This window comes from Rousettus aegyptiacus, unplaced genomic scaffold (assembly GCF_014176215.1).
Source record: "Rousettus aegyptiacus isolate mRouAeg1 unplaced genomic scaffold, mRouAeg1.p scaffold_m13_p_5, whole genome shotgun sequence".
In the NCBI taxonomy this organism is placed as follows: Eukaryota; Metazoa; Chordata; class Mammalia; order Chiroptera; family Pteropodidae; genus Rousettus; species Rousettus aegyptiacus.
This window is the reverse complement of record NW_023416308.1, coordinates 12,647,641-12,675,264: the sequence shown is the minus strand read 5'-3', so window position 1 is coordinate 12,675,264 and position 27,624 is coordinate 12,647,641. Positions and strand designations below refer to the sequence as shown.

The following is a 27,624-nucleotide window of genomic DNA, read 5'->3' as shown; positions in this document are numbered from 1 at the left end:
GTAAAAATTAAAATCCAAAAACCCACAGTTTTTTTTTTTTTGGTCTTTCTGTATGTGTGTGTATATCTATATACACATATATAGTCATATTTTCTTACATAATTTGGATCAAACTATTTTTTTAGTAACAGGTTTCTTGATATAATTCACATGCCATACAATTTACTCATTTGAAGTGGTACACAATTCGATGGTTTTTAGTATATTCACAGAGTTGCGCAATCATCACCACAACCAATTTTAGAACATCCAGTCATCCCCCAAATGCTAAAAAGAATCTAGTCGACTTTTGCTTTCTACCTCCAGATTTGCCTCTTCTATACAATCATATAAACTGAATCATACAATATGTGGACTTTTGTGACTTCTTTCACTTAGCACACATATTGTTTTCAAGGATCATCCATGTTGTAGCATGTACCAGTACTTTGCTCCTCTTTTTTTAAACATCTTTATTGATACACAATTCACATACCATACAATTCACCTATTTAATATATACAATTCAATTACTTTTAGTATATTCATGTAGTTGTGCAACTATTACCACAATCAATTTTAGAACATTTTTATCACCCCAAATTTCACTCCTTTTTATTGCCAAGTAATGTACCATTTTATGGGTACACCACATTTTATTTATCCATTCATCAGTTGGTGAGCATTTGCATTTTATTATGTGGATATTAAGAACAAGTTTTTGTGTGGACATATATTTTCACTTCTCTAGGAATGTATTTGCTGGGTTATATGGTAACTCCACGTTTAACTTTTTGAGGAACTGCCAGACAAACCATGTGATTTTTATCCTAATTTCTTACTTAACATTAATCATGTGCATTTTCATAAATTGTTAAATGTACTTTGAGTACTTGGCTTTTAATGTTTGCAGAGTTCCAGATCTTAGTTAACTTATCCCCTCTTATTGGGCCTTTAAATTATTTCCTATTGCCATTATTATAAACAGCATTTCTGTACAGCAGATTAGTCAGACCATTGGCTTAAAGTACACAGGCAGTTTTAAGGTTGTTGGTGCATAATGAATGCCTTCCCAAAAAGTTGTGTCAGTTTGCATTATGGTAAGTTGAGTTTGAGAATGCCAGTTGCACACCGTCTTATATTTTAATTGTCTCCTAAGGTAAGTCACCAGGGCAAGGATTCGTTTGAGTATCTTTGACCCCATACCAGCTCAATGTGCAGCATAGAGTACGAATTCACGTTACGCAAATGAGTGAGAGTGAAGGAAGACACGGGTTAGTGCAGTGGTTGTGGGTAGAGAGGAAGGTACAGGTGTCTGAGTCATCATGAAGATCGGCTCCATAGGACTCACCACCTGGTTGACATGGGGACTCAGTGCAGAGTCAACTGGTAAGAAGGCATCACGAGGCCACATTCCACAGTCATTTAGGGGCAGACATTGGTAGGGACGGTCTGAAGACTGGCGGCAACTCTTTTTTGTACTCCACTCTGCCGGCAGCAGTCTTTATGCAAAGCCCTGGAAGAATTACCTTCACTGAGCTAGCAAGGTCATCAAACTCTCTGTTCACTTGAATGGCCTGAGGAGAAACCCATTACAAAACAGTACGTTATCACTTCCTGAGAACTTGACTTTTTCACTTACACACACAGGTCTCAAGGAAGCTCCTTAGGACAGCTTCTCTCCTATGGATGAAAATGTCATTACTCCCCAAACTGTTAAAATTGAGAAGAAAAAGGGTTCGAGGGGGGTTTCTAGGGGCCTGCTCTATTTCTTAGTCTGGGGGCTGGTTACGTAGGTGTATCCTGTTTGTGAAAATTCACTGAGCCCTGCCCTTAATACATGTGTAATTTTCAGCATAAATGTTGTTCTTCAATAAAATAAGAGAAGAAGGGGCATTTGAGGGAAGAAAACTAGCACTGATTGAGTCATTTTTGCACAAGTCCTTTCCATAGGGTCTGTCATCTCATCCCACCTTCACAGTGTCCTTGGGTGGTTGGCCCTGTTGCACATAAAGATAAGTCTGAGTCCTGGGAAGGGTTTTGCAAGAAAGGTAGGGATTCAGAAGTATTTCCCTTAAAGCTGGGGATAAAATCTGGGCTAAGATTAGACTAAATATAACAGTTAAGGGACAGGAAAATAGAACACTGTATGTAGATTAGTGTTGATTTCTAATTTAGAATCTGAGATTCCATGCGATGGGCTCAGGACTTGGTTCCAGACCTGTCTGATTCCAAACCCTGTGGTATTTTCATTATATTGAAAGCTGCTGATAATAACAATACATTGTATTGAAAAAGCATTTATTTTGGTATGACGATTTCATATATCAGTCCATTTTTTAGAATGATAGAATCCAGTGCTGACAGGAAGTCTCAGAGCAGAGGGAACATGGTCATGGCAAGCTATTCTCTGGCTTTGGAGCCATAGAAACCAGGCAGGTAGAAGCAAAGAATAAGGATATTTGCCACCAGTTGTCCCAAGCCTGAAAGGCTAGAACTATAAAAACACATCTCTGGAAAGGCTTTGACTCAAGTCTGGGTTGAAATAAATCAAGATAGAATAAGCAGTGATTTGTGATCAGACTTTTTAAAAAATATATTTGAGGATTCTCTCCTTAATGTTAACTGCCTTAGAGAAGAGTGATATTTGTTTCTATATTAAAAAAGGCAAAATTGAATGAAAAGGGGCCCTGATTTCTCTCACAGCCATGCAAGTGAATCTTCTAGCACCACAATCTGCCTGCAGGCAGTGCAGGCTGGTTGGGGAAGTGCTGAACCTGCGGATCCAAGTATCAGTGAAGAGGGGGCGCTGTGCCCCCTGAGCCGCTTGTTCTCTTAGCCCATGAAAAATCCAGGCGGGGGTTTGAGGAGACCACAGTGGTACCCTCAGTCAGGAGTGGGAGTGGAGCCAGAGTGGCGTCACGGCCTCCATTTATTTAGGCTTAGGGTGGAACTCAGACTTTGCCATGCTATGTATGCGGCCAGGGCACTCTATCTCTCTAAGTCTTATTTTCTTCTTCTAAATGATACTTCACAGGGCTGTGGTGAGGTTTATAAAAAGCTCTTACAGAGAAATCTAGAAGCTCCAGGGCAGACATCGGATTATCCTGGACAGACTTGAGAATACCCAAGCAGCCTTCACTTCTCAAGGGATTTCTGGATACCTAGAAAATACATATGAACACAAAACCGAGAAAAGCTGCTCCCAGGGAGGCCAAGAGAACAACAAAAGAGGAGGCGGGATGCCTCATCTCTGATGATGTGCCTCAGGACAGCCCCACTGTCTCAGCTCAGTAGGCATCTCCATTCGGCAGAATGCCCTGGGCGAGGCTGCAGGGCTGGGGAAGAGCGCAAGGGGGTGGGTACTGGATAAGCACCCACCGAGTCCCTGGCTCTGTGCCCATGCCAAGGATATAGACACACAAGATACAACCCCACCCTTAAAGAGCTCACCTGCTGGGGAAAGAGGAGAAAAAAAATCATAAAAATGCCATGTAATAAGTGCAATGAGAGAGTGTACACCAACTTTATCTGGGAGGTAAAGGTTGGATGAGTAGTAAAACACCTGAGTTCAGCATTACAGGTGAGATAGGCAGAGCCAGGCATTTCAGCAAGAACAGCAGCAGCAAAGAGATGAAATATTGCACTATGTGCACCGAGAATTCTGAGCAGCTTGGATGAGAGAAATTTCAAGGCAGGAGGGAGAGGTCGATTGACAGAGCCCAGATCCCGATGACATGCTGTGAATGATGCACTACCAAGTTCAAATTTATCCAGTGGGGACCCTCTAATGGGTTTAGAGCAGGGAGGGACAGGGGCATATTTCTGATTTGAAAGATCACCTGGTAGCTGATGAAAAGGAAGAGCCACAGATGGGAAACTAGCAGGTCAACAGAACTCGAGAAGGAGAAATGAGAAAGAGGAGGGGACAGCCTGAGCACCCTCAGGAGGTGAGATGAAGGAGGGAAGATGTGGATAAAAGAGAGAAAGATAAGCACTGGGCCCCAGCTTCCGACTCGAGGAGGAGGAGCCCCCCATCCCACCCCACCCTGCTCCACACACACACTGAGAATCAGCCCTTACAGGGAGATGATGGTTTCCGGTTGGACTCAGAATCTGATGTGCTATGGGATATCTAGGGAACTATCCAACAGGTAGAAATGTGGATCCAGAGCTTAAGAGAGAGGTCTAGGTCCCAGGGGTAGGAGACAAATGAGCCTCAGGCTGGGAATAGGGGCGCTGCAAGGGGCTCCTCTGCCAGTAGAGGGAGCTGAGGGTTGGGCAGGGTTGAGTGCTCTCTAGAACTGGAAGTACTGTCTTCCGAGCACATGTAGGCACAGTGGTCCTCATGGACCTGCTCCACCCTTGGTTGCACCCTCCCTGCCCTGTCTTCTGCTCAGCTGATTCCTCCCCAGTGGCAACCCTGGAGGATGGGAACTCCTGCTGTGCACACAAGGCCTCAGGTCTGAGTGGTGGCCTATAGTACACCTGGGCTGACCATGGGTTCCAGCAAGACTAGGGGATGTGCAGGGGAGAAGATGAAGGGCAAACAAGTGTGCCCCAACCCTCAACGGCAGAGCAGCACTCTGGTGGGCTGAGAAAGAGGATGGTAGTGATTTGTGATCAGACTTAGGATTTAGTGATGCCACTGGGAGGGAAGGATGGAGGCGGAAGAGGAGTTTGAATAAGTACGTGGGCCAGGCCAGAGATGGGTGAGTGAGTGGCAAGGGGAAGAAGTGGTTACAAAAGGAAGCCAGGAGACCCCCTCTGCCACCTGGGCTCTAGAACCTATGTACCATGCTGCTATTGGAGTGGGATGTGGCAGGGAAGGGGTCTGTCTGGACAGGCACAGGCAGGTCTTGCTGGGGCCTCCCGCATCAGGCTAGCACTCACAACAAGAATCCTCAGTGTCTGGTTGACCCGGAGGCCCAGGCCCAGGCTCAGGGCTCCCACCATAGAGATGCGGTTGTTGCTGCAACAGAACGACAGGTATATTATGCTACCTTCCAAGTGACTGTGAAGAGCCAGATTGTCCCGGGGGCTGCTAGTGCAGCCACCGGGTAGGGCTTTTCAGTCTCCACTCACACCCTGGGGACCCTGAGCAGGTCAGTGTATAAAAGATGTGTAGTAACCCTGCTTTGTTGGAGGCTCCCAGTGTCCAGCAAGATCACCCAGCAAACACCTGGAGCATACCCCCTCTCCCCACCCCCACCCTATGGAGTTCAGCTGCTGTTCCCTGGCCCTCAGAGCTCAGCAGGTGTTCTGCCCAAGCTGGCGCCCTGTACCTGTTACCATGACAGCATCTGTTCTGGAAAACTACCCCGCTTCTCCCCAAGTCTTCTCTTCCTCCAGCTGGACCGAAACTCCAGGCCCTAGCATGTCTCTTGGCTACTTTTTCTCTGAAGCCAATCCCTTTTCTTTCTGACTTCTCAGACCCCACTCCAGCCTTGAATTTCAACATCTCTCTGGCCTTGGATCCTTCCATGAAGAGGAAAGGAAAGCAGGTAGGCCCCATTTACTATGCAGACTCCGGGAGCGGCTCAGCCATGCAGCCCATGACCCATCAGGCTTCTGCCTCTCTCCTTTCCTCGGGGCTCACAGCTCCTGCTCTGGTTACCTGCTGAGGGCTGAGACCCTGCTTTTGCCAGAAGAAGCAGCTCACACACTGCAGACCCTCCCAGCAGCCACGTACTGAGCAGAGCATGCATGCGGGCCCACTTGTCAGAGTCAACTTTTCTTCTGAAAGGGAGGAAAACTCACACAGAGCACCAAGCCCACACCAGGCTCTGCAGAAGAGGCTTGACACACATTTTGCGATTCTAAGTCCCTGCTTGTGTGGTAGGAATTATAAGCCCAGCATAAAAATGATGACCTCAAGTGAGAGGACAGAGCTGGGTGCTCCCGGATTATGTCACAAGCCCCATCATAGGTCGATGGCAGTAAGTTTGGGAATTAAGGTTGTCAACAGCAACAAGATCATGGTCCCCAGGTCCCTGGGGTGGCTATGGACCCAGAGACTATGACACTCTGTACTCCTTACCTCATGTTAAGTTCCTCTAACACATTGTTGGTCCTAAGTGCCTCACCCACTGCAGAGGCTCCAGAGTCTCCAAAACCATTGTATGAGATGTCCAAGACTCTCAGGAAGATGTTTGCCTGGAATGCAAAAGTGCAAAGCTATGGGACCTCAGGTGGCAGTGGAGAAAGCCAGGGACGCAGCCTCAAAACCCACAATGTCTGAGGTACAAATAGCATGGACTGAGAGCAGAAGGACAGAGGTTCCAGGGAAGAGTGTTGTGGATTAGATGATGGTGACCAGTAGAGTTGAACTAGATGCACAGCACAGAGGGCGGATGTGGATGTGAATGATCCTGAGACTGAGGCGTTTGCCTGCAGCAGTAGGTCCCAGAGACAGAGTGACTAGATCTCATGCTCACTTGGGGAGTATTTCGAGGGCAGGGACCTTGAGGCACAGAGCAGTCCAGGGCCCAGAGTTGGATAAAATCTTCCCAAGGGACTGTGATCGGAAGAAGGGTGGGAGCTTGTTGGTGTTCTGGGAGGACAGAGCACAACCTGCCACCTTGTGGGAGAGGACCCCAGCTCAGCCCCTGTCAGAGGGCTAGGCAGTGGCTGCTGTTCCTGAGAAGGACCCCGCAAAAGGAGCCAATGTGGGGAACATTGCAGATGCTTTGTGTCACCCTGGCAGGGACTGCAGTCACCCATTCTTGCAGCCTATGAATCACGACATACTAGGGAGAAGGTAGGCTAGTAGAGTGTGGGATCCAAAGGTGCAAGGGTGTCACTCAAGGAAACATCTGCACATGCCCCACAGTGAGCATGTGTTACGAGACTGCACACTGTCCCCACCAGCTGAGTGTCTGTGATGTCTGGGGAAGGTGTGCGACATTCAGCTGTGGACCTCTCAGTAGGTAACATGAGACTGAGCACAGTGTATTGAAGTCATTAAATGGGGCTCGGAATATTAAAGCCACCTAATGAAATATTCCTTAAGCTTTGCTTCAAAGATCCAAGGGTCATTTCTGAAGAGCTACAACAACAGGGTGCTGGCCCCTGGGAGACCCACCCCCAAGGGACAGGCTGGAGGGGCTGACTATGGAGTGGGGCTGGGGGCCTCATACCTCCAGTCCCCTGGCAAAGGCAATGGCTCCTGGGCCTCGAAGGTGATTCCAGCTTATGTTAAGCTCAGTGAGTCCTGTGTTTTCTGCCAGGGCCGGTCCAAGTGTCTCCCCTTCAGAAACACCAAGACAGACTTTCTTATTCTCTGTTGATTACTTCAAAAAATGATACTGATACCTGCTGTGTGCCAGGGTGTCTGCTGGGCATGAGGCTCATGGAGTTGAACCCAACATGGGCCTGCCCTACCTCCAAGGATTTCATATTTAATGGGGGAGACAAAAATACAAATGAATGGGATATACACTATTATAGACTGCACACAGGGAGGCGTGGGAACGGAGTGAGGGCTAACCTTGTTTTCAGGTGGGAGTCAGGACAGAGGAGATAACCTTGAAGCCTGAGGTACTCACCACATGTATCTGTATGCACAGCAGACACAGGAAAGAGTGAATGAATGTGCAGAGGCACAGGGAGCACTGGCCTGGCTCTGGGGCTGTGGGAGGGATCGAATAAAATGATGTAGGAGTGATGGGCAATTGAGAGAGGCCTTAAAACCTAGGACAAGTGTCTTGGGCGCTGCCCTATTGGTGGAGAGGAGGCAGGGAGGGCTTTAAGAAGTGACAAGGCTGAATTCCTCAGCTGGTGTAGGGGATGGACTGGGGTGGGTGGGAGCAGAGACAAAAGGCTAGGGGACCAGTTGAAAGGCTAGTTCCATAGTCTAGGCAAGAGGTGACAAGGCTAACACGGTTGTGATGGGGAGGAGTCAGCAGTGGTAGAGAAATGAAATGGTGGGGGAAAATGTGTGGAGTAAAAAACCCTAAGAGATATTTAGCATGTAAAGTGGGCAGAAACCGCACCAATCCACCCACCCTGTCCTGACTCTGTCAGCCCTCAACCAGTCTGACCTGCTTCCAGGTCTCAAAAGTGTCAGCATTAGCACACTTCTTGGCTACCCCTCTGCGTGGAACTATTGATCCTCCTCTTCACCTGGCTGACAGCTCTTCATCCTTCTAACTGGGGTTCCTGGCATCAGGAAGCCTTGCTTGCCTAGCTAGGCTGAGCCACCTCAGGACTCATGCCCACTATGCTTCCATCCTTCCAGGCTCTGACCCTTAGATCTCTTTCTGCCTGGCTTGTCTCTCCCATCAGCCTGGGAGTCCCTTAGGGATCTGAATTTGATCCCTCTCTATGGTCCCAGCACCTAGCACTGAGTAAGGCTGGATTGAAGAAATGCACAGAGGAAAAACCTGTGAACCAACTGAGCAGTGCTCTCAGCTGGCTGCTCAGCCAGTATGCCACGGCAAATCCTTTTAGCACCTTGGAGAGCTCCCTGCAAGCCGTGAGGACTGCAGAACTCTGGACTCCACGCCCAGCACTGGGTCTGACTACTACAGTTTCTTAGATAAGGTACTTTCTACTTCCTCAGACACTTCCAGGGCTGCGAGGAGAGGGTGATGGCCCCCTAATTTGTAGAGAAGTCCCTACTTTTCTGAACAGCCAGGGGGTGAGATGTTTCTATTATATGCATGAATCGACTGCTGTAGTTCCAAGGCTTGGCCTTTGTGAACCTTGCAACCAACCTATGAGGTAGGTACTACCATTGCCATGGGTCGTTGGGGGCAGGGGAGACCGAGACCCAAGCTCCTTCACCCCTCAAGGGAGTCGGACCCACCCACAGATCCCTACTTGGGGAAACAAAATGGCCCCGCTGAGTCTGTCCTTTTCCAGGCTGAAGACCCCCTACCCTATATTCGTGCAGCAGCCTACATGGGGCCTTAGCTTCCAGCCTTCTCCATTCTGGCTGCCTCTCTGGCACTTCCCTTCTGACCATGCAGGCCCAGACAAACACCTATACTTAGTTTGCTGAAAGTCTGAAATGAGTTTCTCTTATTTCACTGACTTCTCACAATTTTCTTAGGAGGCAAACTGGCTCTCCAGTAGTTATATTGTAGGACTGATTCTCACAGGCCAAATTGGTACCACTCCACTCACTCTATAAGCAGCTTAAGACAGAGCAGTGATTCCCAAACTTCCTGGATCAGACACATTTTCTAGGGCATCTGTTAAAATGCAGATGACTAGGCACCCCACTCAACAGTCTTGTGCAGCAGGTCCAGGGCCCAGGAATCTGTATTTGTAATCTAGGGTCCCAGGTGGTTCTTATAATTGATTGGAGCGGTTGGAGGCAAGCAGGTAGAACTGCATGTTCCTGGCAAAGCAGACAGCCCATGCAAAGGCCCTGGGGCATGAGAGAAAAGTGGTAAGATCCAGGAATCCCACTGATGTCTTCCACAGCACTTGGAATAAAATCTTCATGCCTTTTGCCATGATTTGTAGCCCTGCAGCCCCCTGTTGCATCTCTACTCCATGGCCTTGCCACTCCCTCCTGGCTCACTAGCCTAGTCACACTGGCATCTGTCATTCTGGGAAATAGGCCTGCAGGTTCACTACTCTTCTGCTTGAAATGCTCTCCCTCTGGTCTTGCCATGCCTAATCCCTCCCCCCCCCCCCCGCTGCCACCATTTCAGCTTAAATGTCACCTCAGCTCAAAGGCCACCCCAATCATCCTTCTAAAGCAGGGATTTCCATTCTTCCCTAGAATCATACTCTGTTTGTTTCTTGTGTAGCGCCAATAATTATGGAGAATTATCTGGTTAATATGTGTTCCTTGAGGTCAAGGCCTTTGTTTTGTTTATGGCTAGATTCCTAGTGGCCAAATGAGCTCCCAGTGCATGTAGCAGTGGGCAGTGAGATATGTGTGGGATGGATGAAGAGTTCTGTGTAGAAGGAGTGAGAAAGGGGCAGGCGAAAGTGGGACATGGGGAGCAGGAGCCAGAACACGGATGCTCAGTGTGGTCTCGCCTACCGCTACGCACCCCTGCCCCAGGAAGATGGTCTCAAGTGCCCCATGATGGCCTTGGTCAGATATTACCTGCTTCGTCATTTAGGTGGTTATAGCTCAGGTCCAGGGACTTCAGGCCCGTGTGGGCCAGTAAGAGTTCAGCAAGGTACTGGGCCGCCTGCTCCTCCAAGCCGTTCCCTGCCAGCTGTACCTTCTTTATGGCTGGGTTCACTGCGAGGGCGGCACAGATGGCCTGGGCTCCCACTGCTCCCAGCTGGTTCTCTGACAGGTCTACATCTGGGGGCCAGAACCACTCCTCAGTCAGTGGGATCCAAAGCCAGGCGCCAGCCTCCTCTACCCTCCTCCATCTCCCAAACCTTCAGGCCTGAAGTAGCAAAGGGGGCATTGCAGTTGGTCTGTCCTGGGGTACATGGCAACTGTGCCACCAAATAGCTGGGGCTCCTCAGGCTCCAGGAAGCTTCCCTGACATCTATCCCTACCCTGTGTGTCCACAGCTTTTTTGTCAAGGTGTTAAAATCACCTACTTCGTGTTGCTATGGAGAATGCCTGTGATGAAGATGCAGCCACCCTGTTGATGATTCGTGCCTGGCAGCAATACAACCCACCCACAGAAGCCCTCACTGCCACATTTCTGGGGACTGGCAATAATAGTCCAAGTGGTCATGCTCAGAGCACTTATGTGAGCCAGACACAGTTTCACTAATGCATACCACATCCCCAAAGGCTAAGTGGCATTGTTGGGGCCATTTCACAGATTGGAAACAGGCTCAGGGAGGTTGAGCTTCTCACCCAAGGTTACCCCCCTCTTCAGTGGCAGAGGCAGCATTTGGATCTAGCCCCACCCAACTCCCACCCCACCCTCCTCCCGCTCATTCTGCCCAGCTCCCACCTCTGTGTCAAAGGACTTTCCCACCTACAGTCAGGCATTGGGAGGCCACCACCTGCAAAGCGTGCTTAGTCAGTAGAGAAAGGGAGTGGGTGGGGTGGGGCAGGTCAGGAACAGGGTGGCATTCAGCACTGGGTGCACCACAGAGGGTGCACCCTCTGTAGTGGAGGACTATGTAGTGCTCCACCCACTCCACTCCTGCGATGAGGTCCCGCCCCAGCAACACCAGCAGGCCCCAGGTAAGAAGGTCTGGCTGTGGCAGGTGGGGTGGGGGATGGGCAGTGGCCCACACCCCTCAGGAAAGGGAGGATTCAAGCCTGCCCACCAGGCTCAGCACCTACCACAGATGCTGCTGTTTTTACTCAGGGCACCTGCCAGGGCCGCTGTACCAGCCCCACAGAGCTCGTTGTCTCGAAGGTCCAGCCGCTTGACATAGGGATTGGAGTTTAGTGAGGAAGCCAGAGCCCGGGCTCCCTGCGACAGAGAGGGGTCTGAGGCGCCTAGTCCTCCCCAGGGTTGAAAGCCCCAGACACAGCTAGCTACTCCTCTGATGCGTGTTTCCAGGGCTCAGCCTTCCAGCTGGAAAAACTTCCCTTTCCCAGGGACACCTGTTTCTTGTTCTAGGTTCCATGAAGATTTCACCTCCTGGAGTCTGTTCTGACCCCCTAGCAGGCTAGGTGCCCATTGTAGGCTCCCCGGCTCTTATTCTGAACTCTGTCATAGGCCTGATCCCACCTGTCACCCAGATGTGGGGGGTGAGACGTGCCTGACAGAGAAAGGCCAGGAAGTGTGTGGGATGGGCTCAGGAAGGGGGCTACAGCCATGGCTGCTGCCTCCCAGGTCCTCTCCCTTCAGATCTGGCCCTAGGGTCCCTCCAGGGGTACCTGGGGCCCCAGGCCACGGTGACGCAGGTTCAGTTCTGGTGTGCTCCCTTGGCGCAGAAAGCAGGAGGCAGGCACGACGCTGTGGGCCTGGCAAGACCTCAGGTAGAGGGTGTTCTTGGATAGTTCTCCAAGGCCATGGGTGCCTGATAAGAAACAAGGGGAAGAATGTGGATCCCTCCCCATGCACAACCAGCCACCTTCCAAGGGCTCCCCTGTCCTCTGTCACGACCCAGCATTTTAACACCACTCTGGAAGTGTGTTCGAATGGTGAAATTCCTTATGTGGCTAGGAGCATTTCAGGGAGGGCACAGGGCTGGAGTTGCCTCCAGCTGCCCTGAACTTTCTCTGCTGGACAGGGATCCCCTGTCCTCTCCGCTCCAGTCTGCCCCTTCCACTCCTGCCAAAGAAGTCCCCAAGGTGAAGAGATAGGCCTGTTCCCCGCTGCTCTGCTCGGGAGGCACCTTCTGTCTCCAGGTCAGAGTCCGAATCCTCTTGGGTCTCTGGGACCCCTGCAAGATGCCCAGCGGCGGCCACCGCCTCTTTCTCCTCCTCTTCATTCTCCCCAGACTTCTGGCAGGGACTCCTCATGGTTACGCTCATTTTGTGGTTGCGGGCACTGAGGCCCAGACTTTGTGCACCGCCGCACCTAGATTGAGGGGCCTGGGGATGTGGGTGGACCCTTGAGCTGCATCGACCAGTCGCATGTGGTGTGCAGCGAACAGGCGCCCGCTGTAGCCAATAGAGACGCGCTCCCCCGGCGGCAGTCGCCCTGGCAACCCAGTATTGTTGGTTGCTGCAGAAACCGCCGCTGGGCTGCACTGACCTTGAGTCTGCTCCTAGGCAGGAGAGTCGCGGCGCGCGCCAGGGGCCCAGGGGCCAGGCGCAACGCGGGACGCTCTGAAGGCGCTCGTTCTCCCTGCGGTCCCATGCAATTCCAGCATCGCACTCCTTCCCAAGGACTGGGGAACAGGCCTGATTCCAGAGCTCGCACTTTCGTCTCTGCGCTTGAGCGGCGGGGGGTGGGAGCAGCTGTGCGCGGGCATCACACAGGGGGACCCGGGACCTTGCAGAACCTGGTCACTCTCCTCTCTGGAGCCAGAGTCGCCCTCTCATTCTGTGGGTTCCAGTTCTCTCCCGTGCTCTAGAGTCGCATATGCAACTTCACCCACCGGGAACGTTCCTCCCTAAATTTGTTGAACTTCGGAATCTTGAAGTGTCAAGCTCAGAGGTCACATCTTCCTGAAGCTTTCCTTGGCTCTTCCTCTGAGCTCCTATTATCCCAATGCCATCCTCTCAAAGTACTTATAACACCTGTCATTTCCTCACCAACCAAGGAAATGAGGCCAGAGGGCAGGGGACGGGGGTTGCTCCTCAACCTGGGTCTGACAGAGGGAGTCTGGAGAGGATGGGAGGCTCAGGGCAGCTGGGAGTTGGGACTGAGTCCAGGGGTGACGGGTGGAGGCTGGATCCTGCTCTGAGTGGATCCTATCCCTTTAATAGCTGCTGGCCTGGCCCCACTTGGGTTCCTGCCTTACCTCTTGCTCAGCTGTGACTGCAGCTGCTATGCTGATTCATGTGCCCCCGGCAGCCATCAGGGACTGGGAGCATGGGCCCCCCAGGGGCCTTGGCTGGCTGGGGGCTTCTGGATTACAAAACTGAGAAGTATGTGATGACCAGGAACTGGCGGGTGGGCGTTCTGCAGAGGCTGTTGCAGCTCGGGGTCATGGTCTACGTGGTAGGGTAAGAGAACAGCTCCCGGCCACACTTTCCGAAGGGACTGTGACCAGTCCTGCTGTGATAAGCGTTGAGAGTTTGACTCTTCAGGGGCTGGGCTGGTGGCAGTGGAGGTGGGCAGGTTGGGACAGGGTAGAGGATAGACAGAAGGAAGGATCTCTGTCTGTCTAGGGACCAGCGGGTGCAAGAGCAAGTTGTGTGCTCGTGTCCTCCTGTGTGCCCACCTGCCTCTTTCCTGGGCCTTGTCCCCAGGCCCATTTGGGCTCTAGGCACTAAGCAGAATGGCCCCCACCTCTGCCCAGCGTGGCCCTGGGTGGGGTGGGACGTAATTCCTGACGTTTGTGAGAGCTGGAGCAGTAAGGCCCCCTATAGAGACCACCAGTTCTAGCTGGGTCGGGGGAATCTTTAAGGAGGAAACTTGGTCTAGCCAGGGGAGGGGGAGAATGTTGACTGGTGAAGGAGGTGGTAGTGGGCACCTCCAACTCCATGGTGCCTGTAGGAGACTCCCATGAGGGCGCTGGCTCTCTAATGCATGACCTGTGTTTCTGGTGAGAAATGAGGGTGGAGAGGGCCTGACCAGTGTGAAAGCTTATAGGATATGAGGAAGAGAGGCTGGATGGGGGGCCAGCTCGGCCACTGACCACCATGTGTTGAGGACACACCACACTTCCCATTATCTCCTCCCCAGGTGGGCCCTCCTTGCCAAGAAAGGCTACCAGGAGCGGGACCTGGACCCCCAGATTTCCGTTATCACCAAACTCAAAGGAGTTTCTGTGACCCAGATCAAGGAGCTGGGGAATCGGCTGTGGGACGTGGCTGACTTCGTGAAGCCAGCACAGGTGGGTGCCTAGTGCTGCTGCCAGGCAATGACACCTCCAATACCACCCTGGCAGTGCATGTGTGTGAGAGAGGCATGCAGGGCCAAAGGGGAGTGCTGGCACTGTCACAGGGCCAGGCTCAGGAAAGGCCTTCAGAGGAGTGGCACCTGGACAGGGTTGTTGGGAACGTGTAAGAGGTTTACAGGTGCATGAGGGGTCAGGTCAGGAAGCCAGGCCAAGGGAATTACATTTACAAAGGCTACATCTGGAAAAGAGTGGGCTGTCTGGGGACTCAAGGCTTGAGCTTGAGGGTGGGCTGGAAGGGGTGTTGAGGAGCCAGAGCCCGGAGCTTCCTGAATGCTCCCCTCCCTGACCTGGGGTGCTGCTGTCAGACACTGCCCCTCTGCCCCTCCCACACTGCATCTCCGCCCCCTTCTTCTTCCACATTGTTCGCAGCCTGTTTTCACCTCTGTCTTACTGATACTCAGACTGTAGCCCTGGTGACAACAGCTGCCTCCAAGGTGCATACCCACCACATCCACAGAGAAATCATCTCCCTCTCCCAGTGTGGCCTCTTTTATTCCACCAGTGCCAGAGTCGGACCCAGCTTGACACCTTCCTGTCCTTCTTCCTGTCCTTTCCATCACCTAACAGTTTAAACTGCTGCCTGCGCCTTACCCAGTTGAAACTGCTGTTCTAGTGGGTCCCCAGGTGTACCTGTGCAGTGGCCGGGCTGAGCTTTCATATGTGACATGTGACAGAACCTTGCTTTCTACCCTTAGTCTCTTCAGACCGTGACCGCTGCCACACCCCTCTGCCCTCTGCCCAAATTTTACATCCCCTTTGCAGCGTTCTCACATTCAGCACACAGGTGCCAGCCACCCTTTCTGTCCTTGGCCACCCTTTGCCTGGGCAGAGCTCACCACTTACTCCCCTGCTCCTTGGCCACGTGTCACGTGTGCAATGAGAGGTCCACCTTCCCGCCATCCAGGGGAGCGGGGTGCCCAGCCCAACTCAGCTCTGAACTTTAGTATCTAGAAACAAGAGGTTCTTAGAGAATTTTGGTTTAGTGACTGAGAATGAATGTGAGAAATAAATTTGTCTCAAAGAGGCAGATGTGGGCTCAGAAATGGCCAAGAATAGCCAGCCTCCCATTTCTGCCTTGACTTGCCTCACTGGAGACATTTTCCTGGGGCACAGGGTTGGTGACTCGATGGGGCCAGGACCCTTTTCCTCACACACCAAGCTGCTGGTTTCTGGCCTCTCCCGTTGAGGGAGCCATGTGGGCACCAACTCTGACACTTGCCTTCTAGGGAGAGAATGTGTTCTTCTTGGTGACCAATTTCCATGTGACTCCAAAACAAGTTCAGGGCAGATGCCCAGAGGTAGGTTACTCACACTTTCAATGGGTCCCCAGTTCCTTTTCTATCCCTGGGTCAGCAGCCATGTCCTCTTTCTCCTTCCCAGGTAACTAAGGGCTCAGTATGTGCTACTCTAGTGGTCCCCAAAGCTTTTGGCACCAGGGACCGGTGCTCCTATGAGAATCTAATGTCTGATGATCTGAGGTGGAGCTGAGGCAGTGATGCTAGCACAAGGGAGTGACTGAAAATACAGACGAAGCTTCACTTGCTCACCTGACACTCACCTCCTGCTGTGCAGCCTGGTTCATAACAGGCCATGGACCGGTACTGGTCCACAGCCCAGGGATTGAAGACCCCTGATCTATTTAATATTTGGTTTGTAGACTATTCTGAAATTTTGCTGGGGCCATGGTTCTCGGTGTTTTTTGAAATCTGTGTGATTCCTCTTTAGACATGTCCTGGCTTCTGGCCCTTCCCAGAAACTGCCAGGCCTGGGAAGTAATTCATCTGATCTGAAAATCCAGTTTCATGAGACTAGCCAGAGTTCCTGCCAGCTACTTTCAGGAGTTCTGGTTATCTAGTCCCTCCCAACACATGTGCTGTGTTCTTTGTAATGTCATAGCCTTCATCGAACACCTGCCAAGCCTACCCCTGGGCCAAGCCCTGTGCAGGCCTTGCAAAACTCTGTTCCCCATACCTCAAGAAACTCCTGCACAGACAGCCCAGCCAAGGTTGCAGGTCCTGCGATCGGGGCAGAGGCTACAGATGGGAGACCCAGGGAGGCACTTCTATCAGCCTGGGGCCTCGGGAAGGGTTTCCTGCAGGACTGGAGGCTCAGGTGGGATCTTAAGGATGTCCAGGCCGAGGGGGCTGTATGGGCGAAGGACCTGAGCTGTGTGAGATGAAACACCTCCAGGGGCACTTGCTGCCGAGTGGGGCTGGAGCCTAGGTTTGGATTGAGATGTGAAGGCGGTGACGAGATCTCAGCGTCCCTGTGAACCCCACTAAGGAGCTGAATTCTATCACAGGAGCAGCAGGGGCCTCTGATGGGCTCAGGGGACGGGCACCTCTTCTTCTGTGCGTAGGATGGACCACTTGGGTTGCCGCGTGGAGGCGGATCAGGGCAGAGGCATGACCTTGTGGTGGTCACCATGTGGTCCAGTTGGAGGAGACGGTGGCCCAGCCAGGGTGGAGAGGAGAGAGGACAGGAGGCCCCATACTATCCTCTGCCCATTTATCACCGTCCCACACCCCACAAAGTTATGCCATCTCATTTGGCTTCTCAGAGTCCCCCAGCTTTTCCCAGCACTGTGTTTCTCCTGCACCCCTGAGCTGGGCACCCTGGATAGTGCTGTCCATCCTCTGTGCAGGCATAACTGTGTCTGTGTGAACACTTGACCTTCAAGGGTGCCTTTCTATCTGGCATCTGGGACCCCAAGAAAGCTGACTACCTGGCTGATCACCAGAACTCCGTGACCATATGCATGCATTAATGTCCCTGTTTGAAGGATAGGCAGGAAAGGGTCTAGTCTGTGGGGTCCTACTTACCTACCCAGGCCCCTTGGACCAAGGTCCTGTCCTTTGTCTGCCATGGTCAGCACCTTGACCCTGCCATGGACTTACCTTTCCCAGGGCACCTCTGCCTTCCCTGTTGTATGATCTGAATCGGGACCAGAGAAGCTGGGCTCTGATGAATCACTTCTGCCCCGACTAGGGACAGAACTATCAGGAGGAAAGGAGTCTTGCCTTGTCTTAGAATATAGCACTTGCACCCTATCCGGTCAGGCGCCGCCCACCCTCCCTTCTCTGACCACCTCCTTTTATTTGCACCCTTCAGCTTTTCCTCGTGCTACCAAACTCAGAGAATCTTGGGAGGTTAAGGTAGGGAGGGGCATATCCCTGTAGACTGCAGGGCTGGGTTACCCCCTGGGCCCCTGACAATTCTGCTCTCTCACCTACCTCAGCATCCCTCCATTCCGCTGGCTAACTGCTGGGCCCACGAGGACTGTCCTGAAGGGGAGACGGGGACACACAGCCATGGTAACAGTGGGCCCTGTCATCTAGCCTGGGTGGCTCCTGAGCACAGTCCAAAGGTGTCTCTGCATGTCTCCTTTCTGCCAATAGCCCCTGATCACCCATCCCCGACTCCAGGCCTAGAGTTTGTCTTATGTTTTCAAGGCATAAAAACAGGCCAGTGCGTGGTGTTCAACGGGACACACAGGACCTGTGAGATCTGGGGCTGGTGCCCTGTGGAGAGCAGCACTGCACCTGTGTAAGTCTCTCCCACCCCCAGGGCAGGGCCCCAAGACCAGCAGAGCCTGCTCCTCACCTCCTGCCCACCCCGCCCACAGGAAGCCTCTGCTGGTCCAGGCTGAGAACTTCACACTCTTCATCAAAAACACTGTCACCTTCAGCAAATTTAACTTCTCCAAGTAAGCATGGGGGGTTGTGGCAGGCACCAGATCCTCCTTGTTCCCTGCCTAGCCTGACAGCCCCCCTCACTTGGCCCCTCTCAGGTCTAATGCCTTGGAGACCTGGGACAACACCTATTTCAAGCACTGCCGCTATGATCCATTCTCCAGTCCCTTCTGCCCAGTATTCCGCATTGGGGACCTTGTGGCCGCTGCTGGAGGGGCCTTTGAGGACCTGGCATTGCTGGTGGGTTTGTGGGGGTCAAGTTTCTGGGAGGAATCAGGGAGAGGGTCCTAAGCCATTGTGTCAGTGGAGCAGTGATATGCCGTGTGCAGGGCGGTGCTGTAGGCGTCCGTGTCCTCTGGGATTGCAACCTGGATGCTGGGAGCTCTGACTGCCGGCCCCACTACTCCTTCCAGCTGCAGGAGTGGAGCTACAACTTCAGGTACCACTTCCATAGCCCCCAGTGCCCACCTGCCACTCCTCAGCCAAGTCCCCCTCTACCTGTTCTCCTGTGGAGGCCAGGACGGACCCCACCCCAGCCCAGCCCTCCGGATACTCCACTGTGTGTTTGAGGGGGGGTCCCAGGGGCATGAAGGAGTGTCCTCAGCTCCAGGTCCCCCAGCACAGTCTCTGTCCAGCCTCCCCCTGAGCCCATCCTTCTTCACCCCATCTGTCCCCACTCCCAATATTATCGCTGTGACCCCTCACCCCCGTCTTCACCCCACCCTGCCTCTAGTATCTTCCCTCCATAGCACAGAGGGCTTTCTTTTTTACTTTTCCCTTGAAGTTTTGATTTTTTCTAAATCCATAGAAAAGTTCAAAGATTAATACCACGAACACCTAAATACTCTTCATCTGGATTCACCAGGTTTTTCGTTTTTACCATTTTGTCACATTTACTTTCTCTCTCCCTCTCTAAAGTGAGCCAGATATATTTAGATAGATTTCAAATGCAACCTTTTGAAAGTAAGTAGCAGACATCCAGACACTTACCCCTCTCAACACTGTCCCATGAATAAGGACCTTCCCCCATGGGACCACTTTCCTACTGTCACATTCAAGAAATTTAACAGCGGCAGAATAAATCTAGTATTCAGATTTCCCCAACTGTGCCATTATTGATCATAAATCTTGTTATTTTCCAATCCAGGATCCACTCAAGGATCTTGCATGGCATTTATTGTCATGTCTTTGAGTCTCCTAAGCAGACCTGCCCCTCTTCCCCACCTGGAATCCTTCCGCCACCTCAGGTTACCTTTGCACCTGTCACATGCATATGCAGGCACAGCCTCCAGGCCTGGAGATGACATCCCTAACAATGCTGCCTGGCCTGGCTTTGCTAACCTCCTCAGCCCTTTGCAACTACATGGGGCTAGCTCCCTGCCCACGCCCCTCTCCCCTCCCCTCTGTACTCTCATTGGTCCTACTTTCTCTGCCTGGAACTCCTTCCTGACCCCTAGAAACCAGCCTGAAAGTCTCCCCTGCAGGAAGCCTTCCCCGTTTCCTGAGTTCTCACCTCTGGACCCTCACAACCCTGGGCCTGCCTCCATCCCTTCTATTCCCTACTGCCTCTGTCTATTAAGGGATCCTTCTGTCCCTGTCCCCTCAGCAGGCAGGGAGCTTCTAAAAGGCAGATCTCAATTTGCTTTTCCCTGGTGTCCTCAGCAGCGATACAGAACTGAGACACAGGACTTGGGCTGGGGGTTGATGGATGAGCAAGATGGAGGCTTGGGAGGGCCAGCCCAACCTGGGAGTGTGCAGGGCAGACCACCAGACTCTCTCTTGCCCCCAGAACAGCCACTCACTGGTGGGAGACCTCAGGTGTGGAGGCCCGAAGCCTGTTCAAGCTCTACGGGATCCGCTTCGACATCCTTGTCACTGGGCAGGTAGGAGGGGCTAGGTGTGATGGGCAAGGCAGGGGTGGGAGCAGACGACCACCATGGCCTGAGAAGCTCAGCCCAGGTGTCTCTCAGGCAGGGAAGTTTGGGCTCATCCCCACGACCATCACGCTGGGCACTGGAGCTGCTTGGCTGGGCATGGTGAGTCTGACCAACGTGGGCTCCCTCTGGCTTCGGTGAGTGCATGCCAGTCCTGCCCGAATGCATACTGAGGCCCCTTTGCCTGCTCTTGAGTCTCAGGGTAAGGGCTGGGGAGGTGGTGGGAAGGCAGGCTGGGGCCAGGACATGGGTCTGCCCTGCCTCTCCCAGATCACCTTCTTCTGTGACCTGCTGCTATTGTACGTGGACGGAGAAGCCCATTTCTACTGGAAAACCAAGTATGAGGAGGTGAGCTGTGGGCCTGACCCACCACTGGGTGCTGCTACACTCGGAGGATGTTGGCCAGAGCCCTGACCTGCTGTCTTCATCTGCAGGCAAAGGCCCCAAAGGTGCCCGCTAAACCTGAGCAGACAGAGCCAGCCTCCATGCCCCTGCCACCTGGCTACCCGGGTGCCTTAGAGGAGGCCCAACACCTGCCTCCATAGCCACTGCTGCTACTGGCAACCAGACACCAATGCCAGCGTGGCCCTGCCCAGGCTCTATCCTCCACGCACCTGCTCATTCTTGAGACCTGTAATCATTTCATGCTGGCTGCGGGGCTTGGGGCTGGGAAAGGTGGGGGCCCTGCCCTGGAGATCTCATGGATGATGCCCCAACAGAATCATGGTGGGGGTCAAGGAAGAATTCTACCCTCAACTCCCAGCCGGACTGTTCTTCCCCTGACTCTGGCCGTGGCAGGGCGCTGCCTGGGGAGTGACACGAGCCAATTTTGTATGGACATCTGCAATGTAACAGAAGCCACAGACAAGAGGAGAGCCCTGGGCACCACGTAGCAGGGGACCAGTCCAGTGGAACTCCTGCTGTGTCTGTGTCTGGAGAACTCTCTCCCAGGTTCTGTGTCCAGTGCTCCCAGCAGTGGCCCGCTGTCAGTACTGACCGCCCACTGGCTGTGGCTGACTCCTGCTTGCTGGAGAATTTTCCCAGGCACAGGAGATCCATGGTCAAGGCAGAGAGAGGGACAGGAGCTGCAGGAGCCAAACCCTCTCTTGGTCCCAGGGCAGGGCCAGGCCTTTAGGAGTGCTCATTCCAGGGAGGCGAGGGACAGCTTCCTCATGGGTCCCTGGTGACTGGGGCATGCTGCCAGCTTGCTAATGGAGTGTCTTGGGCCAGTTTGGGTGGGATGGGATGGGGCTCAGGCTGTGCTAGCATCTGGAATTATCTGGCACCTGGAGCCTCAGCAGGGTAGGGTCTTGGGTCCCTGCCACCTCTCAATCCCCAGAGCAGTGTGTATGGGGAAGAGAGCTCAGAAGGGTCGGGGTGAGGGAACGTGGCCCTGAGGCCTGGTTATTGGAGCGGGGTCACATGTATTTGATTGTCCTTGGGGCCCAGAGAAAGCTGATGACACAGCTTCAGGAAGTTGAGGAGTAAAGCCTGCCAAAGCCAGCAGCCTCTTGTGTGGTCCTTACAGGAAGGAATGAGTCATTGGAGACATCTATAGTGGGTATAACACAGTCTTGGGGACACCAATGAGGGAGGAACAGTGTGGGCCTGTGGACTCCAACAAGGACTGGAGCCTCACAGCCACAAGGTGGGCTGGAAGGCATTTAGAGCAGGCACTTGTGCGCCTGTACACACGTGTGTGTACCACAGGTGTACCATCTGAGACTTTACCACGAAGCCCTTGAGGGGGTGAGCACAGAGAGAGAGAAAATGAGTGCCAGGTCTGACAGGTGAATCTGAGCTTAGAAAGAGCTGTTGCATCAGTCTGCACTCAGGTGTGCTCACCCAGGGCAGCCGTGTGGTCCATGTGGGCACATGCCCAAGAGGTACGTGTGCCTCTGTATTCCCTGGGCAGCCATGGGCATATGCCATGCTCTTTGGGACCCCTGGGAATCCAAGGTGACCCTGGAACTCTGATGCCCTTTCTAGGCATCCTCTTTGGGGCCCTGCCTCTGCTCTCTGGGTTGACCCCTGATTGGACATATGGGAAGCATGGAGGGCACCTGACCCCATCCCTGTTATGGACTTCTCCTTGCCTGGTGCTTTTAGGGGTGTATGTAGCTCCTCTGTACTGGGAAGAGGGCACCACTGGGAGCAGGGCCCTGGGATCCAGGCCCCTGGGACCCAGGCCTGGCTGTGTCCCTGACTCAGAGGTGTCACAGGGCTAGCACCTGTCCCTTGCAGAACCAGGGTGTCTTTGCTGGGGGTTCAGGACAATCACCTGGTTTTGGGGGGCAGGCAAAGATTCAGTGCCACAAAGAATGACACAGTGGACACGATGACAGGCTACATGGCTGGCTGAACTGTTATTATTGTAGATCTTTGGGGCCGTGGGCCTCTTCTCTGCTCGCCCCGCCCCACCCCACCTCACCAGGTAGCTGGAGTTAGTCATAAACTAAAAGGCTCTGAACAGAGTCTACCGCACCAGCTCTGGCCATGGCCCACTCTCAAAGACCCAAAGCTCAGAACCCAGACTAAGCTCTAAGGTCCTGAGGAACCCCCAGCATAGGCAGGCCTACAGATGTGAGCTGCACCAGACAGATGGGGCTCCCAGGCCCTCCGACCTCCCGAGTAGGTGGGGGAAGATGGGCAGGCCCCTAGCTGTCCTCATGGACTGGTGACCTGCTCCTCCTGGCTGGGCTTCTGGACCAGTGCCTGGCTGGGGGGCTGTACAGCCTGCACCCTCTCCTCCAGGCTGCCGTTGGGGAACACCACATAGCGTGCAGTAGCTGACTGCTGCAGCTCCTGATGGTTCTCCTTGCTGTGCCAGATGCCATAGCCGAAATACACCATGAGTCCTGCAGGGGTTGCACAAGCCTGAGGGGCAGGTCTCAGCCCTTTGCCCTCCTTGCCCTCTTCCTACAGCCCACCTGGGCCCCCAGTGTGGCCCACACTTACCGATCAGCAGCCAGATGAAGAAGCGCAGCCAGGTCAGGTAGTTCAGCTTCAGCATGAGGCAGATGTTGAGAAGGATGCTCAGTGCTGGAGTCAGGGGCACCAAGGGGATCTGAGGGCAAGGGCAGAGCTGGGCTGGGCTGGGCTGGGCTGCAAGAGGATCTGCAGGCCCCAGGTCTGATTTCTCAGGAGTCCACAGAACCCTTTTCTATCTCTTTAGATTCTGGAGACAAGTATCCACTCCCCATGCAGACAGAGGGGGATGGGCATGCTGGCCTCCCCAACTGTGTGAGCCCTGGTTCATCCTGCCATCATAGAAGAGGGCAAAGGTGAAGGGAGTTGGCTGGGCTGATATTAAGTGGGTGTTGGGTGGGGGATGTACCTGGAAGGTGTCCTGCTGGCGCTGTTGCTGGTGGGCTCCCAGGACAAGGAGACTGAGCACAAACACAATAGTGCTGAACAGAAGCAGCAGGATGTAGCCCCAGTTCGGGAGGTGCAGAGCCAAGACCCCAAAGACCAGCACACACCCCAGGGTGATGGCTGAGGCCACCATGACACCAAGTGCCCAAGCCACAGTGGATCCAGAGCTGCACCTACCCAGGAAGCCCAAGTAGGGCCTCAGGGCTGGCCGCAGCTGCCCGGGCTCGGGAGCCGAGGCCTGCTCAGTGCCCACCAGCTGGGTGTGGTCTTGGAAGGAGTTGTACTCTTTGGCCACAGGGCCAGGGCTGGCCAGGCCTGGGGAAGGAGACTTCTGGAAACGTAGCACAATTATGCTGGTGGCCACAAAGGTGTAGGCCAGCAGTGTGCCAATGGACAGGAACTGGACCAGTGCCTCGAGGTCCAGCAGCAGTGCCATAAAAGCCATGAGGACCCCAAACACCAGGATGCCCACCATGGGCACCTGTGTCCGGGGGTGCACGTGGGCAAACACTTGAAAGAAGAGCCCATCGTTGGCCATGGCATAGAGGATTCGTGGCCCGGAGAAGATGTTGAGGAGCAGAACAGTGTTCATGGCTGTGGCAGAGGATGGGGGATTGGTTAGCATGGTAGACAGGCCCCCCAAGGGCCTCTGCTGGGAGCCAGACTTCAGGTAGTCCCTTGGGAGCATGGGCATGAGTTTGTCTGAATTTTCAGAGTGAGCCTGAGTGTACGTGGGGTGTTAAATTATCGCCCTACCACCACCCAGGAATGGGATGCCCCAGTTTAGGTAATGGAGAATATGAAGAGGGTTTCCAGGAAAGGACCTGGAAGTACATGCCCAGAACTGAAGTACAACTGGGAAGGGGTGATGAATAGGTCCCTCCCAACAAGCCCGGGTGGAGAGTCTAAAAATTAGAACCTTTCCAGGCCCATTAAGCAACTTGGAACACTGAGGCCCAGATGGAGATGTGTTCTTCGGGAGGCTCAGGGCAGGGCCTCACTGCCCGGTTCCCTCCCACCTTATCCAGAAGGGCCCCTTACCGCAAATAGAACCAGCTGCCACAATGTAGCCAGCCCAGCTGTAGCCCCGCTGGTAGAAGGCATCAGCAAGGGCTGAGTTAGGATTCAGGCTGTGCCAGGGCACCATGAGGGTGAGCACGGTGGAGACGAGAATGTAGGCGCTAGCCACAAGGCCAAGCGACATGGCAATGGCTATAGGCACGGCTCGCTTTGGGTTCCGGGCCTCCTCGCTGGAGGCGGCAATGACATCAAAGCCCACAAAGGCAAAAAAACAGGTGGCAGTGCCGGCCAAGATGCCAGAGAAGCCAAAAGGTGCAAAGCCACCCTCTTCAGGGCTCCAGTTGTGTGGGTGGGCCAGGATGAACCCCATGATGATGATGAAGAGGATGATGACCAGGTTGATGGCAGAGAAGGCATGGTTGAGCCAGGAGGAGATGCGAGCTCCACAGGAGACCAAGGCAGAGGCCAAAAGGATGATGCCAGCAGCCAGGAAGTCTGGGTTGTGGGCCAGGAAGGGGATGTGCCAGACGCCCACATGGGCCTCGGTAAAGTTGTGGATGCGATGGCTGAACATGGAGTCCAGGTAGCCGCTCCAAGCACGGGCCACAGCGGCGCCACCAATGAGGTACTCAAGGATCACATTCCAGCCTATGAGGAAGGCCCACAGCTCGCCCATGGACACGTAGGTGAACAAGTAGGCAGAGCCCGTACGCGGCACACGTGCCCCGAACTCTGCATAGCATAGGGCAGCCAGGAGGGAGGCCACAGCAGCCACACCGAAGGACACCAGCACTGCCGGGCCGGCCATCTGCTTGGCCACGGTGCCTGTAAGCACATATAGGCCCGAGCCCACCATGCCACCCACGCCCAGCAGGGTCAGGTCCAGTGTGGACAAGCAACGCTGCAGCGATGTCTCCATGAAGGACCCCTCCAGTGGCTTCAGCCGGTTCAGCTTCTGGCAGAAGCAAGCTAGGCTGGTGGTGCTGGGCAGCCCTGGGGCCATGGCGGGCAGCTGAAAGGAGCACCAAGCCAGCTGCTAGGACCTGCTTGTGGCAGAGGAGAATGACAATTTGCCCAGCTGGGTCTTGACCAGCCTTCACTCCTCCCTCTGTCCCCATCCTGGGGGCTCCGGTAGATGCACCACTGGCCTGCTGGAGGGCTGGGATGAGACAGGGGTCAGGGCCTGCCAGCAGCGTGGAGAGGTCACAGGGAAGCATGGAGACCTAGGCTGTCTCCAGGGCAGAGGAGGGAGCCTGGTGGAGCTGGACCTGGCTCCCTCCCCTGGTCCTGTTTGGGGATGGCGCTGAGCATGAGGAAGATGCAGCCCCTGGGAGCAGGCTGGAATCACTACGTAGTCTGCGATCCCAGAGCAAGATGGAAACAGACGCTTCCTGGGAGCTGGGCCAGGCTGTTCCAGGACCCGGAACAGGAGCGGCTCTGCCAGCCCTGGGTAGAGCCCAGGCGGCCACCTGGCCTCAGACAGAGGCGGTCATCCCTCCCTTCTCCGCCCCACCCGGCTGGGGAGCCAAGAGCCCACGCCCAGACACTCTGCCCGCCAGAGCCTTCCGCGCGCCTCGGTCCCCAGGTACCTGAGCCTCTGCCTTTTCTCTTTTCTCGAGCCTGAGCCTGTCTCCGCAAGACTCCTTGCCACCCACCTGCCGTCGCCGCTCCTCCGCGCTCTGCGTGCTGCGCCCGCCCCTCGCGCGCCAGTGCCTTCCTCGCTCAAGGCCCGCCCCCCCCCCCGGCGCCAAATCCACACTGGGCCCCACCTCTCTGTCACGCGTGCACCCAGAAAGCTCACTGTGTTTATAACTAATAAGATAAAGACCAGAGCTCGCCGGATCTAGGAAAGTCCTATCACTGTGCACTGTTCACAGATGAGGAAGTCTAAACCACCAGGTAAGTAACCAATCCTGGTCACTTAATGTGGGAGGCAGGTGAGGTTAAGGTCCAGGTTTGGAGAGTTCTGGAGCCCACTCACTTGCCACTGCCGCAGGCACCCTCCTCGATCCCTCACCCCAACACATATATTCCACTCTATGTAACGTATATAGCACTAAATGGCCAGATGCCATCTAGTCCCCTTCATTTCACAATGGGGTATGGGGGATGCTGGCATTATGCAGCTTCTGGTAAGGTGAGGGTATGGCCTGGCAGAGCGATCCTGGGCAATCCCTGAGCTCTCTATTACAATGAGAGTGGCAAGGAAGTGTGTGGCTTTTGGGAGTGTTCTGTGAACTCATGTTCAGTGTTTGACAGAATTCATGCTGGCTGTTTTAAGCTTGCAGCTGTAGATAACATCCCGAAAGGAGGCAAGCAGGCTCCCAGGGACGACCTATTGCCTTCCAGCTCGGGAGACCCCTACAGCCCCTCAAATGCCAATGGCAGCCCTTCCTAGTCTAGGAGTACCTGTCAGGCCTGGAGGACCCTGGGGAATCCCAACGGTAGCTTCCTACTCATGGAAAATCAGTGAGAAGTACCATGTCTTGAGCATTTACTCCATGCCAGTCCCCACACCATGGGCAGTCCCTGTGTCCCATCCCGTGGCCACCACAACCTCCCTTCAAACTTATTTATTCCTGGGGCTGAGGAGTCTTTGTCTTTCTGCTCTTCCCACTTCTTTGAAAGTGAAAAAGTTGATGTGACAAGGCGTTAACTTGCTCACAGAAAAATGATGACAATCCATCCAAGCAAAGCAAAACCAAAACAGATACCTTCTTCCCCCAGAACTTTATACATGTTTTCAGGTTTATATGCAGTTTGTGGAATTTTAGGAGCACCTGCAGCCTGTCTGGCTCAATGAGCTGGTGATAATATGATAAGATGGTGGACTCCCAGACAAGATGGTGCCACTTGGAACACTCTGCGTTGGCCAGCCCCCTTTATCCCTTCTGACATTTGCCTGATGTTGTCTTAAGGAACTTCTCAGATAAAATCCCACTTCCTACAGGATGACAACTCCCTTATCTCACTCTCATGTGGCCTAAACATAACTGATCAGATGGTCCCTGTTTTTAAATGCCTGCACAAAAATCTAGAAAAACGTATTTCAAATCAAGAGGCTTCAGCAGTTTTGTAACAGGAGCTGCCCTAATTTGGCCTTACCAATGACCACCTGAGAGTTGGTGTGCAGTGTTTCAGAGCACCGACTTTTTATCTACCTAGAGAATGGCTCTCACCACACCCCCTTTCACAGGCACCCACAGTGGATATTC

The 27,624-nt window shown here is 53.6% G+C and overlaps 3 protein-coding genes across 11 annotated transcripts; 1 reads left to right on the top strand and 2 right to left on the bottom strand.

Moving 5' to 3' along the window:
- Positions 1 to 711: 711 nt before the first annotated feature.
- LRRC74B (leucine rich repeat containing 74B) lies at positions 712 to 12,467 on the bottom strand. The gene is made up of 9 exons (XM_016120155.2): positions 12,211 to 12,467; positions 11,750 to 11,892; positions 11,207 to 11,339; positions 10,049 to 10,255; positions 7,119 to 7,228; positions 6,020 to 6,135; positions 4,873 to 4,951; positions 3,048 to 3,143; positions 712 to 1,556 (listed from the first exon to the last, which is right to left on the bottom strand). The coding sequence occupies exons 1-9, from the start codon at positions 12,347 to 12,349 to the stop codon at positions 1,401 to 1,403; spliced, it is 1,179 nt and encodes a 392-aa protein (XP_015975641.2). The 5' UTR covers positions 12,350 to 12,467; the 3' UTR covers positions 712 to 1,400.
- A 165-nt stretch (positions 12,468 to 12,632) lies between these two features.
- On the top strand, positions 12,633 to 22,373 carry P2RX6 (purinergic receptor P2X 6). 6 transcript variants are annotated; one of them, XM_016120154.2, is made up of 12 exons: positions 12,636 to 13,411; positions 14,172 to 14,322; positions 15,615 to 15,686; positions 17,627 to 17,702; positions 17,841 to 17,934; positions 18,014 to 18,094; positions 18,179 to 18,320; positions 18,410 to 18,519; positions 19,870 to 19,963; positions 20,051 to 20,116; positions 20,285 to 20,362; positions 20,449 to 22,373. In XM_016120154.2, the coding sequence occupies exons 1-12, from the start codon at positions 13,323 to 13,325 to the stop codon at positions 20,557 to 20,559; spliced, it is 1,164 nt and encodes a 387-aa protein (XP_015975640.1). In that variant the 5' UTR covers positions 12,636 to 13,322; the 3' UTR covers positions 20,560 to 22,373. The 6 variants fall into 6 exon arrangements, with proteins under 6 accessions (XP_015975634.1, XP_015975636.1, XP_015975640.1 ...); XM_016120153.2 differs by having other exon boundaries at positions 12,636 to 13,489; XM_016120151.2 differs by having other exon boundaries at positions 12,636 to 13,489; positions 20,051 to 20,151.
- Positions 22,374 to 22,561: 188 nt separating this feature from the next.
- Positions 22,562 to 26,055, bottom strand: SLC7A4 (solute carrier family 7 member 4). 4 transcript variants are annotated; one of them, XM_016120145.2, is made up of 4 exons: positions 25,999 to 26,055; positions 24,431 to 25,455; positions 23,352 to 23,983; positions 22,562 to 23,081 (listed from the first exon to the last, which is right to left on the bottom strand). In XM_016120145.2, exons 2-4 carry the CDS (start codon positions 25,410 to 25,412, stop codon positions 22,590 to 22,592), a joined length of 2,106 nt encoding a protein of 701 aa, XP_015975631.2. In that variant the 5' UTR covers positions 25,413 to 25,455; positions 25,999 to 26,055; the 3' UTR covers positions 22,562 to 22,589. The 4 variants fall into 4 exon arrangements, with proteins under 4 accessions (XP_015975631.2, XP_015975632.2, XP_036076307.1 ...); XM_016120146.2 differs by having other exon boundaries at positions 24,431 to 25,452; positions 25,999 to 26,040; XM_016120147.2 differs by lacking the exon at positions 25,999 to 26,055 and having other exon boundaries at positions 22,584 to 22,872; positions 22,973 to 23,081; positions 24,431 to 25,988.
- Between the last annotated feature and the right edge of the window lie 1,569 nt (positions 26,056 to 27,624).